This window comes from Protopterus annectens, chromosome 6.part0 (genome assembly GCF_019279795.1).
Source record: "Protopterus annectens isolate FY-2018-M chromosome 6.part0, PAN1.0, whole genome shotgun sequence".
In the NCBI taxonomy this organism is placed as follows: Eukaryota; Metazoa; Chordata; order Ceratodontiformes; family Protopteridae; genus Protopterus; species Protopterus annectens.
Genome location: NC_056737.1, coordinates 984,603,172 through 984,617,492, shown reverse-complemented (window position 1 = coordinate 984,617,492; position 14,321 = coordinate 984,603,172). Strand labels below are relative to the sequence as shown.

The following is a 14,321-nucleotide window of genomic DNA, read 5'->3' as shown; positions in this document are numbered from 1 at the left end:
GCAGGGCGACTGACGTGATCCCTGGGGTGAATTTCCTTTCTCCCATCCAATCGTCAAGGTTCCTCTTGAAGAGGTCCAAAGAGGCACTCTGCTTGACATGTATGGGCAATCTATTCCAGAGTCTGGGGAGTCTCTGGGTCAGGAACCTATCCCTCCAGCATGTTTTGTTTATTGTGATGACAAGGTTTAGATCCCTGGAGCATGTAGCTCTGAGGGATTGGGATATCTTTAAGTGTAGCATGTCCATCAGCTCTGGGTTTGACATGGCCTTGTATGTTATGCAGAGATCGCCTCTGAGTAGACGATATGCAACAGAGTATAGCTGGAGTTTTTAAGCGGTCAGCGAGGGCATCTGCTTTAGGCCTGTGATTCTTTTAGTGAGGTATTTCTGAGGCCTTTCCAGTTGTTGCAGATGTCTTGAGAGGTACATACCAAATGGGGCGTTGTATTCTATAATGGGTCTAATGAGGGATGAGTACAGTGGGACAATGACCTCCTTTTTTCTGGATGAAAAGCCCTTCGTGATGAGGTGTGCCACATAGAAGGATTTCCTGACTGTTGTGGCGATGTGGTTATCGAAGGTGAGACCACTGTCCACCTGTGTCCCTAAGTCTCTTATCACACTTTCTGTGTTTAGTGTACTGCCATCTATATGGCAGTTCATGGATACATGTTTTTTCCCAAAGGGGATAACAATACATTTCTTGGCATTGAGCTTGAGCCCATGGCTCTTGCACCAAACATCTGTTTCTGTAAGGCCCTTTTGTAGAGTATCCACATCATTTGGGGATTCAATAATGGCTCCCAGTTTGCAGTCATCTGCAAACTTTGTTAGCCAGAGTCCCTTAGTGTTGACCTGTACTTCAGAGAAGTAGATGCCAAACAAGAGCGGCCCCAGGACTGAACCCTGAGGTACTCCACTTGTCACTTGTCTGGAGCTGGATTTGGAGTCGGCTACTTTTACAGTGTGGGTTCTATCAGTAAGCCATTTAGCTTTAACTTGTTCCATTTAAAAGTCTTTTTATGTTGTGCTTTTTTCTGGTTGGAATGTGGGTTGCAAATAATAGTGTTTTCCTTAACTAGGATTTAGTTTGATCTAATCAGTAGTAGTATGTGTGTGTGTGTGTGTGTGTGTGTGTGTGTGTGTGTGGTGGGATAACTGCTGTTCTAAAATGCACTTTTATGGCCCTGTTTAAATTGTTTGCCATGAATAAGCTGGTTTAAATTTAAACAATATGTACATTTTCCACACCTACTTTTAAGTATATAAAAGCTGATATGTTTAACATAGTTAAAATACTTCTAATTTTTTGTTACTGAGGATAGCTTGTCTGTGACAAAAAAAGGCTTGTTTTGGAACACTACCTGGGTTTCATGATTTTTTGGAAATTATTGTGACTGAGCTCATCAACGAAGTTTTAAGGCCACTAAATATGTGACAATGTTACACAGTTTCAAATTTTAATAGACCCTAAAAATGTAAAAATTCCACTGACATCGGGGTACTTATCAGCTCTTAATAAAATTTGCCATTTAAGTTCACTGACCTCTAAAAGGTTGTTACAACTATCAACGAAAGAAATGTCAAAGACTTGTTCCAGCACAAAGAAAGGTAATTTACGAAAACCAAGGCATCCAACAGAATGTTTTGCTAATGCATTTGTAAGGTCATGGTCTTTGATGGCCTTAAGATAGTCACAGATGCGTAACCTAAGATTTCTAACACTCTTTCCGATATAAAAATGTGGACAGCTACTGTATAAAACAACATATACAATGTGTTTACTTTGACAATTATATTGATTCTTCACTTGTACATTGAACTGAAAATGTTCAAAATATACTGCTAGTGTTAGCGATATATCTGCACTGTTTACAATTAGTACGTGGAAAAGTGCCTAACCTATCACAGAGAAGTTTTGTTTCCTGTCCCACATTTCTCTCCAGAAACTGTTTTAAGTTAGACGATTTTTTTATACACAAATTGTGGGACTTCTCCAATCACTTTAAATAACCCAGTACTACCTGTAATTATTATTATTATAACTACTGGAAATTACTTTTTTTATAGCAGATATGTCAATATTCATCAATAAGGGGAAGGTACAGGTCTTATCATTAACCATTTTTTTAGTGTCTAATACATCACCTTTCTTGCTTATGTTCTAACAACCTACAGAAATAATGGGTGGAAATTTAGTCCACCTTTTTTAGATAACTACTTGACTGATAGCATTAGGGTCTTTATTAGGATACCCTCAATCAGAAACATATCAATGAACAAAGACATTTCTACTAAGGTCTTATTGTCACTGGTTATACAACTAATCCTGATTATTGCCCCCAAAACATATTCAGTTTTTTAAACTTCGGGTGGTAGCTGTTAAAATGCAGGTAATTATTAGTAAAGGTTTCTTTTCTATGCATCCAGCTACCTAACTTTTTCTCTTGGGGAAACATTTTTATGTTGAGATCTAAAAAGTGTACCATGGTCCAAATGTCACTTAAGATAAAGGTGAGACATGGAATGCTGCAATTAATTTCATTAAGGAACTGTTTAAAAAGTTTTTCATCACCATTCCACAAGAAAAAAATTGTCTATGTACCTTTTGTAAAGTTTAACATCTTGATACAAAGATAGATTAACCAAAACAGTACTTTCCCACCAACATAGTACTATGTTACAAAAGCAGAGGCAACTTTGGCCCCCACAGCAACACCTAAAGTCTGTTGATATATCTTCATTAATAAACAAAAAAAAAAATCGGTGAGATCAATTTCCATCAGTATTACAAACAGTATTAACAGTAATTCGGTCACAGTGGTGAAACTTCTCCACATACAATTTAACAAATTCCAACCCTTCTTCTTGGTGGATATTAGTGTATAAAAGCAACTATGTCCACAGTACATAAAAGAAAATTTTTATCAGTGAGCGGAAGATCATTTAAACACCCCAAAAAAGACAAAGAATCTTTAATATAAAATTCACTCTTTTGCACAACTGGATTTAACGAGTTGTCCAAATAATGAGAGATGGTAGTAGTCTTTTGTCATGGACATGAATCTATGAGCCTAAAAGGAGGACAAACTGGATCTTTGTGGATTTTGGGAATCCTGAATAGTTTGCCCAGCTCTGGTTGCTCAGCCCATAGAAATTCATAAATTTTATGTGCAATGTAACCTTTATTAAACAATTCAAATAATGTTGAATCAACTTGCTTGTAACATTTTCTAACAAAATCCTTGGTGACATTGCAATAATGTTTATGGTCATGTAATAAATTTACCGTCTGCATTTTATATTTATCAAGCTCCATTACAAGTAAGCCACAGTGCTTACAGCCGTTCATACATCTTAGGTGCGCATATTTTTGTATTAATGTTGTTGTGTCTTTCGGCTTTTCCCGGTTAGGGGTCGCCACAGCGGAACTCCGGTCCGCTAATGATTGATAGTTCATTTTTACGTGCCGAGTTACCAGCCCTGACGCACAACCTTCAACGAAGGTATGCCCATTCACACATGTCTCCACGCAGAAGATGCTCTTGCATATAAATCGAAAAGGGCTTTAGATACCTTATTGTTAAGATTATATAATTTATCAGTTTTTCAGTAACAGGTCAAAATCATTTTCACGTGCCTTAGTAAAAACATTTAAGGTATTATTAACTGGGGGGGGGGGGTTAGAACAGCTTGGTTTTCTGAAAGCACCCTCATCAGTTAAACCCGGAACATTAGACAAAACATATTTAAGGTTTAACTTCCTTATGAATAGTTTAAAGTCTACAATCAAGTCAATGTAACTTGCTCTTCCAGTAGGAATGAAAGTAAACCCTTTCGATAACACACTGATTTCACTGTCGTTGAAAACATGTTGGGAGAGGTTAAAAATAGGGCATGAAATATTTAAAATCTCCTGCCTTTTCCCCTCTTTTTTCCTTTGTTGCCCTAATATTTGTACCACCACTCTGATTCCCCTGATGTAAGCCCAAATGAAAACAAGCAGATTGATGTACAGGGAACCTGAAGTAGAAGGCAGATTAGAGTCAGATGGCACAGTGAAGTCAGAAAGATTCAGATACCTCTTCATTGTTGGCCCTACTCAGTGAATTCACCTATATAATTGACAATTATAAATTCACCAGTCTGTTAGGGTTGTTAAAGTCATCTAGTTGGTTAGCATTACTTCCCAAAGAAGCACCAGTACCGTTAAATGAAACCACCGCATCTCCAGAATACCTGTTAAAAGATACAATTGGTTATGCATGCTTGTTTTGATATGCCCAAACATCCCTATCAAGCTTTTTGTTCTTTTTAGCCGTCAAAGTGGCAAAATGCCTCCCCACTTTAACAGCAATACTATTATATAGTGACCTGAATGATAAAAACAAATGGTGGTGGATAACACAATCATTGAGTTGTTGAATCTCAGTTTTCAAACTTCTGATTTTATATTCCTTATGTTTAATAAGCACTTTCAGTACTTCCAGTCCGGTGTCATTATATAAAGTCACTAGATCTTTATAAATGTTTTCAGAATAACAAATCCCATTCAGAATTTGTATACATGTGTGACGCCCCACCATCGGACCAGTAATCAAGGAGCCTCAAAACCTCACCACTCACAACAGTGGGAGACGTTCTCTGGGAGGATAACAGGTACACACACACAGTATTTCCAGATGCATCTCTCTACATCAAGTGCAATTTCCCTTAAGAGCACACAGAGACCACAGTCAGTCCGGGGCTGGTTTCTCACTCTTCCTCCAGAACCCCCAGTAAAATTCCACACTGGCACAGCTATAGAGTTGAGATCTCAGCTGAGTGACCAAGCTAAGACCCCCAGCACCCTCTCTCTGTCCAACCAGTGCTTTGTGTCCCTGCCCAAGTAGCTGACACACACACACACACACACACACACACACACACACACACACACACTTTGAGGTTTGATTTGCACACACACACACACACACACACACACTTTGAGGTTTGATTTGCACGCGCACACACACACACACACACACACACACACACACACACACACACACACACACACACACACACACCTGAGAAATGCTGGCACAGGTTTGCTAGCTATGCCCCTTCTGCCCAGACTATAAGGTAGTTTTTACATTTACCAGTCACTCCTGCCAGCTACCTTAAGGCCCTTAACAAAGGGTGTCCAATATTACTGTGTAATATTAATATTAACACAAATGGTAGTTTGACCAAGAGCAAGGCTATTAGGAGTGGCCCACACACTGTCACCAAATAAATATGCAAGTACTCTCAAAACTTAAATATCTCTACACAGATCAGCCACAATGAAAGGTTTAAATATATTTAATAATAAATAATAAAAGAACAAGACAATACTAAATATATATTCAGTGACATCAGAGTTCAAAACCACAGGAAATATTTAAAACAACATTGCAGGACAATCTCAAATAAATACAGGAAAATATCTAGACTAAGCTTCAGTACATTCCTGACTGTATCTAAGAGAATTACTATTCCCTAGTAACGTACTATTAGAGCAAGGCAGATGCGGTGGCTGGATCTTCTAGTTGTTCTCAGGTCCAAGACAGAATACCCTGTCTCACTAAGAGACTTCTCACATTAATATCTCAAATATTACTGCTGGGATAACTTGCAGAATGACATAATTTCTTGTCATCTGACTGCTAGTTCTCAGACCAAACAACCATTGATGAAGCTGACAGTATTTAGCATCCCAGGAAACGAACAAAGGCCAGCAAGTCGGTTCCAAAAGCTTTATTAGCAATAAAGTAGGTGCAAAAATAACACCATAGTACCTCCTATAGTACAACAGCTATTATTTCAAAACCTCAAACTAGTTTCGGTAAGAAACCTTCATCAGTGAGGAAAAATAAAGAAAACACATGCACCAATGGAAAAACTCCATATATATACATACACAGCAATAGCCAATAACAATTGAGTTTCACTTAACATATACAATTAGTATTTGCAATATGCAGCATATAAAACATTATTGAATTGTATAGTGGATTACACTTCCCAATAAATTCAGTATCCTGAATGGAATGTTTATAAATATTCAAAGCATAAATTTGCAATAAAGATATATAAAATATATATATCTAGATACATGGCCATATAAATAAGAACCTGAAATACTGTATATTTATTTGTATATAGACTCCTATAGATGGTCATTCAATCCTGGTGGAAATAACGCCCCTAGATGTATTATCCAGTATTTTTCTTTGTGGCTAAGAATACTCTGCCACCCCAACTGATTATGTCAGGGAAACGTTCCCAATAGTTCATCTCCTGTGGTCATTGCTCCTCTTGTGGAAATGTTAACAAACTTAAACAATTTTCAAGTGCCAACACTAGCAAGATATTTGACACCCGTATCTTTGCGAATTGTTCATCTAGTTGGGTGATTTATTTGGCTACATGCCATTGTCATGCTTTTTATGTAGGTAAAACTTCACGTTCCCTAAGGATTAGAATAGGTGAACATCGTAGTGATATTCGTAACCAGAAAGTTAGTAATGCTCTATACCAACATTCCCTGAAACATAAATCTGCCAAATTTATGTTTACGGTTATTGATAAGATTCAGGGGAATAGACATAATCAGTTGGGGTGGCAGAGTATTCTTAGCCACAAAGAAAATACTGGATAATACATCTAGGGGCGTTATTTCCACCAGGATTGAATGACCATCTATAGGAGTCTATATACAAATAAATATACAGTATTTCAGGTTCTTATTTATATGGCCATGTATCTAGATATATATATTTTATATATCTTTATTGCAAATTTATGCTTTGAATATTTATAAACATTCCATTCAGGATACTGAATTTATTGGGAAGTGTAATCCACTATACAATTCAATAATGTTTTATATGCTGCATATTGCAAATACTAATTGTATATGTTAAGTGAAACTCAATTGTTATTGGCTATTGCTGTGTATATATATGGAGTTTTTCCATTGGTGCATGTGTTTTCTTTATTTTTCCTCACTGATGAAGGTTTCTTACCGAAACTAGTATGAGGTTTTGAAATAATAGCTGTTGTACTATAGGAGGTACTATGGTGTTATTTTTGCACCTACTTTATTGCTAATAAAGCTTTTGGAACCGACTTGCTGGCCTTTGTTCGTTTCCTGGTATTGCTTTGGGCCGTGCAAGCTTTAACGTGCGTGGGTTTGTGTTTTGCTGAAGTATTTAGCATCCACCTGTAAAAATATACAGATAAGGGCTTCTACTCAGTCATAAAACAACTGCATTTCTTCATGCTTTCAAGATTAGTAATTACTTCAACCTAAAGACAACACAGAAAGATTCCTGGTACAGAAATTGTGTCTCTTGCTGTACTGAAAACTAAAAGATACCATCTTTAATTTCAGTTATTTTTATTTTCTGAAGTTAACCTCCTGTATTCTCATTTCTACTGTTAAAATATATACATTTAAATAGTTACAACAGTGCATGTACATTTATGCTATCTTCCAGTAGAGCACACTGTGGCTACATTTCAAACAGCATTCTGCAAATACCCTTTTCAACACACGTGTCTGTACAAGCAGTTTGATATACACATGACATACAGTTTTAATACATTTGTAACACAAGCATCTTGTACAAAACATTTCGATATTCACCAATGGCAAACACGTAACCCGAAAGGTACTTCCTTCAATTCAGGACAACACTGCACATAAAAGTTGTCACAGTCTAAAGATTTTAATTTTAACACTTTTTGCTCAAATTTGTAAATAGAAAACTTAGAGCTAATATCTGGTTGCTCAAAATGTTCAGTTTTTGTCGAACCAGGATTTCATGCATCGAGCCAGCTACTGGAAAATGGGTTAATCACAGAACATTCTACCTGCCTGGTTAAAAAAATCACCTTCCAATTGAAGGGACTTGGCCACCAATGTACATTCACTTGAATTGCACTCACTGTCCAATAACCTCCTAGTGTGACTTCTGTTGTGGTCTGAGAAACTTCTCTATAACGATAATTGGTGTTGTTAGATCCACCCGCTTGTAGTCTCTATAGTGTTGTTTGCACCTGCTCAATAGCTTGTTGAAATGTTTGTGATAATAGTAGGAATTCATTCGGCATAGTGTGGACACTGAGATTTAGGTTAAAATCTCTGCCTACAACATTAGTGTTGGTATCAGTACCAGAAACCAAACTATCTCTGCTAGTAAGACCAGCAATCGCTCCAAACTGAGCCAATGTTAGGCCTGCGCCTTCCAGTCCACAGGAAGAAAAGCACAAAGTCTTCAGGTCAAAGATAGGTCTTTAAAACTGCTGCAGCAACCTAGCATTAAAGTTGGGGTACCATCTTATGTTGATCCAAGTTTGATAAGCAGATCAAACTTTGGATGCCACGAGCAGGGAAGGTTGGACCCATTCTGAAGGAAGGGCGCAGCACAGCAAGATACATGTACCTAATTTGCCAACAAAAGAGGGCGTCATTACAATAGGCATCTTGCAGTGGGATTTTTGGCTCACAAGCTGCGACCTGGTGGTAGCCCTCAACAGTGAGTTATGGGAGCATGCACTCACAAGGAGAGGGCATTTACAGCCTACAAAGATGTGGATAACCCCCATGGCAGAATCAGAGACCTACAAAAACAGTCTTACTGCTGGGATGCCACTAAAAGCACCAATTCCCGAAAGTGCATGAATGAAGGCCTCTCCAAATGGTTCTTACCATCATGGATTTGGGGAATACTTTCCACTGTTGAATGAAAGGGACTGTCAGTAGAAGATCGGGAAAAAGAGACTAGAAAAAAAGGGCAAGGTAGCCGGTCCAGCTGATGATAAAAAACAGTGAATCGGGATTGCTTTAGCTAGCACAAGGCTACTTGGATAGCAATCATACCTCTCAACCTCTTAGTCCAAGAAATCTGGGCAAAGCCAAAACTAATGCGGGGGGGCAAAGACCCAAAAATGGTAACACATTTGAATTACTGCTCTTATAGACTTAGCAAGTTGATAGAACAAAAGGTTTTGAGTTACCCTGCATTTTCTGAAGGATATGAAATCTCAAACTCAAATGTCTCTCAGAAATCAATCATCACTTATTTGCCAGAAAATAACACATTTTATGAGGAACAGAATAAAAATTTGAAGTAAAAATCTGGACATTCTGCGAAAATCTGGAAAGTTGAGAAGTATGATAGGAACTGATTTTTTTTTTCTTTTTTATCTTTAGCTGATCATTTAGAATTACATTATGTCAAGTCAAGTCAAAGAAATGCTCTGACTCCATCTGAAGCACTGGCCAACCATGTAAGAATACGTGGGTGTTCCACAAAGCAGAAGTTGGTGATTCAGGTGGAAGACAAATAAATCCACTCTTGGACAACCCCTTTTTTCTGTTGTCATGAAAAAGGTCTTGCGGTCTAATTTCCAGTTGACAATAAAGATTTCTTTGCTTACAGTGCCTGCCAGGATGTTTTGCTGACTTGGGATGCAAAGGGCTAAGAAACAAGATCACCTGACTCTCAGCTTATCCCAGTTAGTTTAGAAAAAAAGAAAGAAATGTGCATCTCTTGTCTATTTGATGTACAACATTACGGTCATCTGTGAGGATATGCAAAGTCTCTAGCCTTCAGAAAGACATGAAGGTCATTTGCACCAGATGGACAGCCATGGTCTCTTTGCAGTTAGTATGTTGTTACCTTTTAGATGGACAGAAAAAGGCATTGCATTTGCATACTCTGAGAAAAGCTCCTTCTACTATGACTGGATGAGTTTGTTGTGAGTTTTGAAAGGGCAGCCCTTGGTAAATTGTCAATCTGGCAATGTTACCAGTGGAAATCCTTCTCTAGACATGAAAAGAAAGACCATAGTCTAGAAGCTGGAATTTGTAGTTCCATCGATTCTGGAAGTATCTCTGCACATTCCTCATGTGTAAGCTATCACTGAAAATCTTAAGGACAGAATAGGACAAAATGTAGAGCAGTAGCTAAAGAAATGTATGTGATTTCAATAACTTCTGTTGTCAAATATGAAGGAAATGTTTATCAATAGCTGCACCCTGGTCCTGAAGCAAGGATTCCCTGCAGAATATGGTATATAGGACAAAGAAGACATTTTGAAACTTTTAAATTCAGCAGAACATCTCTCCATTTTCTATATCAGTTTGTATGTAGTTCAGAATCAAGTGGGTTGGAAAGTATCCCACCAGGCAGCAGATGCAAGGCAGGAACCAGTCCCAGGAAAACAGTGCTACTGCATCATATGGTGCAAGCACATACATGCACACAAAGATGTATACACATATGTGCACATGTACATGCACTCAAGAAAACAGAGACACTGAGCAATTTAGCATCACCAAACATAACAGCATATTTTTGCAGTATGGAAGGAAACCATTGACCCTGATGGAAACCTATGCAAATACAGAGAAAGCATATAAATGTCACAAAGAGAGCACACTAGCTGGGAATCAAACCAGGGTGCAAGTAATGTCAGACAACAACTCTTAAATGCTGCACCACTCTCACTAAGGACATACATTAGGGTGCAAGTAATGTCAGACAACAACGCTAAATGCTGCACCCCTCTCACCAAAGGCATTACATTAGGGTGCGAGTAATGTCAGACAACAACGCCAAATGCTGCACCACTATCACCAAAGGTATACATTAATATTTTGAAACACAGTGTCCATAAAAGATAATTCTTTTGAATGGCTGTCAACATCAAAATCCCTTACCTGGCTGAAAGGTTTTGTAGTAAGGACTATAAGCAACATTTAAGCCTCCAAGCTTGACGGTGATTTCATACCTCCCAGCTTTCCGCACAATAAATGCAACCTTCACTTCATTTGAGTTGGGCTCCTGAACAACTTCTTGAGTCACAGGCACATCCAGTCCCAGCTCAATGTGAGAGATATGGACCCTTAATCCGACAGGGCGACGGGCAGGGAAAGGCTGACCATTCTTATAAAATAACTGTAAAAATAATTCAAAAGAAAACAAAGGAACAATTAAAAAAAAAAACATTCAAAGATCAAATATAGAGCTACAGCACATAACAGACTCATGAGAAAATAAACTGTTCAGTTCACAGGAAAGTATACCTTTCCAGAGTGCACGATGGGCTTAAATAAAAAGTTCATTAACAAACTAACTTGTCACCTAGAATCATAACTGAAACAATCCATCCTACATCAGGTATCTCAGATAAAAGGGTCACATGAAAATTATGGAAAAAATGAAAACATACAACAAACATCTTATCTAAATAGAATTTTCATATTAAAAATTTGCATATAACGTTTACTAGTTAGTTTACTTACGTATACCTAAAACCAGATAAACAATATAACCATGCAAATTAAAGAAATACTATGCTTTTACAGAGTTCACCTGAGTATCACACTGAGTTCTTCTGCAGCTGTCCCTCCTCAACAGCAGTCATATCATTTCCTTCACCTGTTCAGGCATCCAAGAACCCCTCTGCTGACCTGTAATGTACCACTGCCTCTAGCAACCAGTTCCAGGGTCCAGGCATCAAAGAACCCCTCTGCTGACCTGTAATGTACCACTGCCTCTAGCAACCAGTTCCAGGGTCCAGGCATCCAAAACCCCCTCTGCTGACCTGTAATGTACCACTGCCTCTAGCAACCAGTTCCAGGGTTCAGGCATCCAAGAACCCCTCTGTTGACCTGTAATGTACAACTGCCTCTAGCAACCAGTTCCAGGTTGCAACATCCTTCATACAAAATGCTAATAACTCCTCATAAATTACTTCAACTCTCTTCTATTCCCCTTGCATGTTTAACCCCTCACCACATTTTCAACTATACTCCTCCTATGACAAGTCAGGGAGTCCAAATAATTTCCTACCTTTCTCTTCTCTCTTCCATAAGTGCAAGCCAAGCTAAGATTCTGCAACCTGACATATGAGCCCCTCCTGTCCTCTCATCATTATTTCTATGTTACATGCTTCCTGCTAGACTAGTCTTCCAGTACTATACAGAAGTGAAAAGTGAAAAAAGTGCTACAGATGACGCCTTATCAACTCCTATATTATGATTCATGTAAAAACACAACTAAATTCTTATTCTGCTTACCCGTTTAATGCACAGTGACTGACAAATCACTGAAACAGGAATCAATACCAGGATTTTTGACAATAAGGATACTACCAAGACAACCAAAGATCAATGACCCAAGCATTTCTAGAAATAGAACTAGTCCAGCAGTGGCTTAGAGGATTAAGATGATGTTAACAAGCTGTTTCCCGTGGTCCAGAGGTGCAAGGTTTGATTCCCACAGCCTCCATTGACTTAACCAGACACAACTCCTAGGCTGCATGTGAAAAAGGTCCATGTAGATCAGTGCACTCTCCTGGAAAACAAATACAAATAAAAAAAAATTCATAAAAATAAACTAGACTATATACCCTTAGCTATATAGTCCAGCATCCTGGCAGTTCTTGGCACTGTTCTTTCACACGGCACTGTTTACCATTGAAACTAGGACTATCAGCCTAGTATCCTTTGTCTTTTGCTCACTCTCTAGGGTACCTGCCTCCAAGTATCCATGTTTCCAATGTAATCTCCCAGCTAAAGTACAGTTGTGTACACTTACCATAAATGTAGATGTTCGAGTGCATTCACTGTTGCAGTCATTACATTTGGGTAATCTGCTGGCAGGTTGCCCTCAGTTGGCCTGAATTCCAAAGTCTTGGGTCCTGCGTCGGTTGCTGTCTCCTCTTCCATGATGTCAGGTCGTCAGGGGTATAAAACAAGCAGCCAACGCCATTTTCTTTAGTCTTTCTTGTCACGCGGTGCCCGAAGCTGAAGCATTTCGCAAGTGCCGGTCAGCCAACTCCTGAAATATTTGAGTTTGAGTTTCAGAACTGAAGTCTTCACTAAAGCTAAGTACCCCGTTGGGGAAACTTTTTTCTTGCTCCATTCCGATGTCAGAAAAAGTTAGTTGTATTACTTGTGGGAAGCAAATACCTCATTAGGATTTCCATTTATACTGTATTCCTTGCCTAGGCCCTGATCACAACGTGCCTGGCTGTTGGTTTTGTGCAAGATTTAACCAACGCACTATTAAGCGTCGGTATATTTTTGCCTCAAAGTGTTTTGGAAACAGATTTAACTACCCAGAAATGTCGTCTGATAGCAATCAGACTACCAGAGTACATAAAAAACGCAAAGAAAAGGACAGAGAGAGACAGTCGAGGTCCAAAACAGACGACAAAGCTTCTCCTAAGCCAGTCGCGGTTCACCGGTACTCAGTGAGGCGCTTTCGCAGCCCCTGATACCCGCTACTTTCGAGTCACAGGCCCCTAACGACACCTATGTGGAGTCCGGCATACTCGAATATTTCAGGAGTTGGCCGACTGGCACTTGCGAAATGCTTCTGCTTCGGGCACCACGCGACAAGAAAGACTAAAGAAAATGGCGTCGGCTGCTTGTTTGATACCCCTGACGACCCGACGTCATGGAAGAAGAGACAGCAACTGACGCAGGACTCAAGACTTTGGAATTCAGGCCAACTGAGGGCAACCTGCCAGCAGATTACCCAAATGTAGTGACTGCAACAGTGAAACACGAAGAACATCATGCATAAAATTGCACTTTTTCATACTGCAGAGTGCTGTATTAGCAAATGGGTTGATCTTGCTCTGCAGCTCTTGGTTTAATCTGACACAAATATAACTGAAAGACAGGCTCCACCAAAGAGCTCCTGTGCATTAATCTGCTTATGATCGTACCTTCAGACCCATCCCTTTTAAATGTCACTGTTTTCACTAAGTCAACCAGTCCACACCTTCATTTATCAATCGGCTCCATGTGAAGTGCAGCGCAACAAGCCTCACTAAAGGCCAGATACACTCCAAGCATACGACTCTCTCTATTCACCACAGAGAGGATTAGGATGGAATAAATGGGTGAGATACTGCTTATCAGGAGCCTGGATACAGGTCTGCAGTAGAACGTACATGCCAGTTACAGGAAGAGTGCTATACCTGATAATCTGCAGGAAAGCAGGACTCAGGCAGACTGTGCTGGAATCTAGCCAAAATATGGTACTCTCAGATGGGCCAGGATGGAAAACCCTAAACATAGGAATTGGTATTTACCTATAAAGTGATTGCCAAGCAACTCTATTCTTAACAAATATGGCTGCAGGATTTCTGCTGCACTAAGCATTTAATAGCTGCACTAATACTTTAAAGGGCAAGGGGTTGGTATAATGGTTAAGGTATTAACTTCACAGATACAAGGTACAGGGTTTGATTCACCTTTTAGGAAAAC

At 39.1% G+C, this 14,321-nt stretch overlaps 1 protein-coding gene across 2 annotated transcripts in view; it reads right to left on the bottom strand.

Moving 5' to 3' along the window:
• The window catches only part of AREL1 (apoptosis resistant E3 ubiquitin protein ligase 1), a 1,112,453-nt gene that overhangs the window by 635,468 nt on the left and 462,664 nt on the right, over positions 1 to 14,321 (bottom strand). For both annotated transcript variants that reach the window (XM_044074621.1, XM_044074622.1), the window contains exon 7: positions 10,758 to 10,995. In XM_044074621.1, the coding sequence (XP_043930556.1) occupies positions 10,758 to 10,995 (238 nt within the window). The remainder of the gene's footprint in view (positions 1 to 10,757; positions 10,996 to 14,321) is intronic.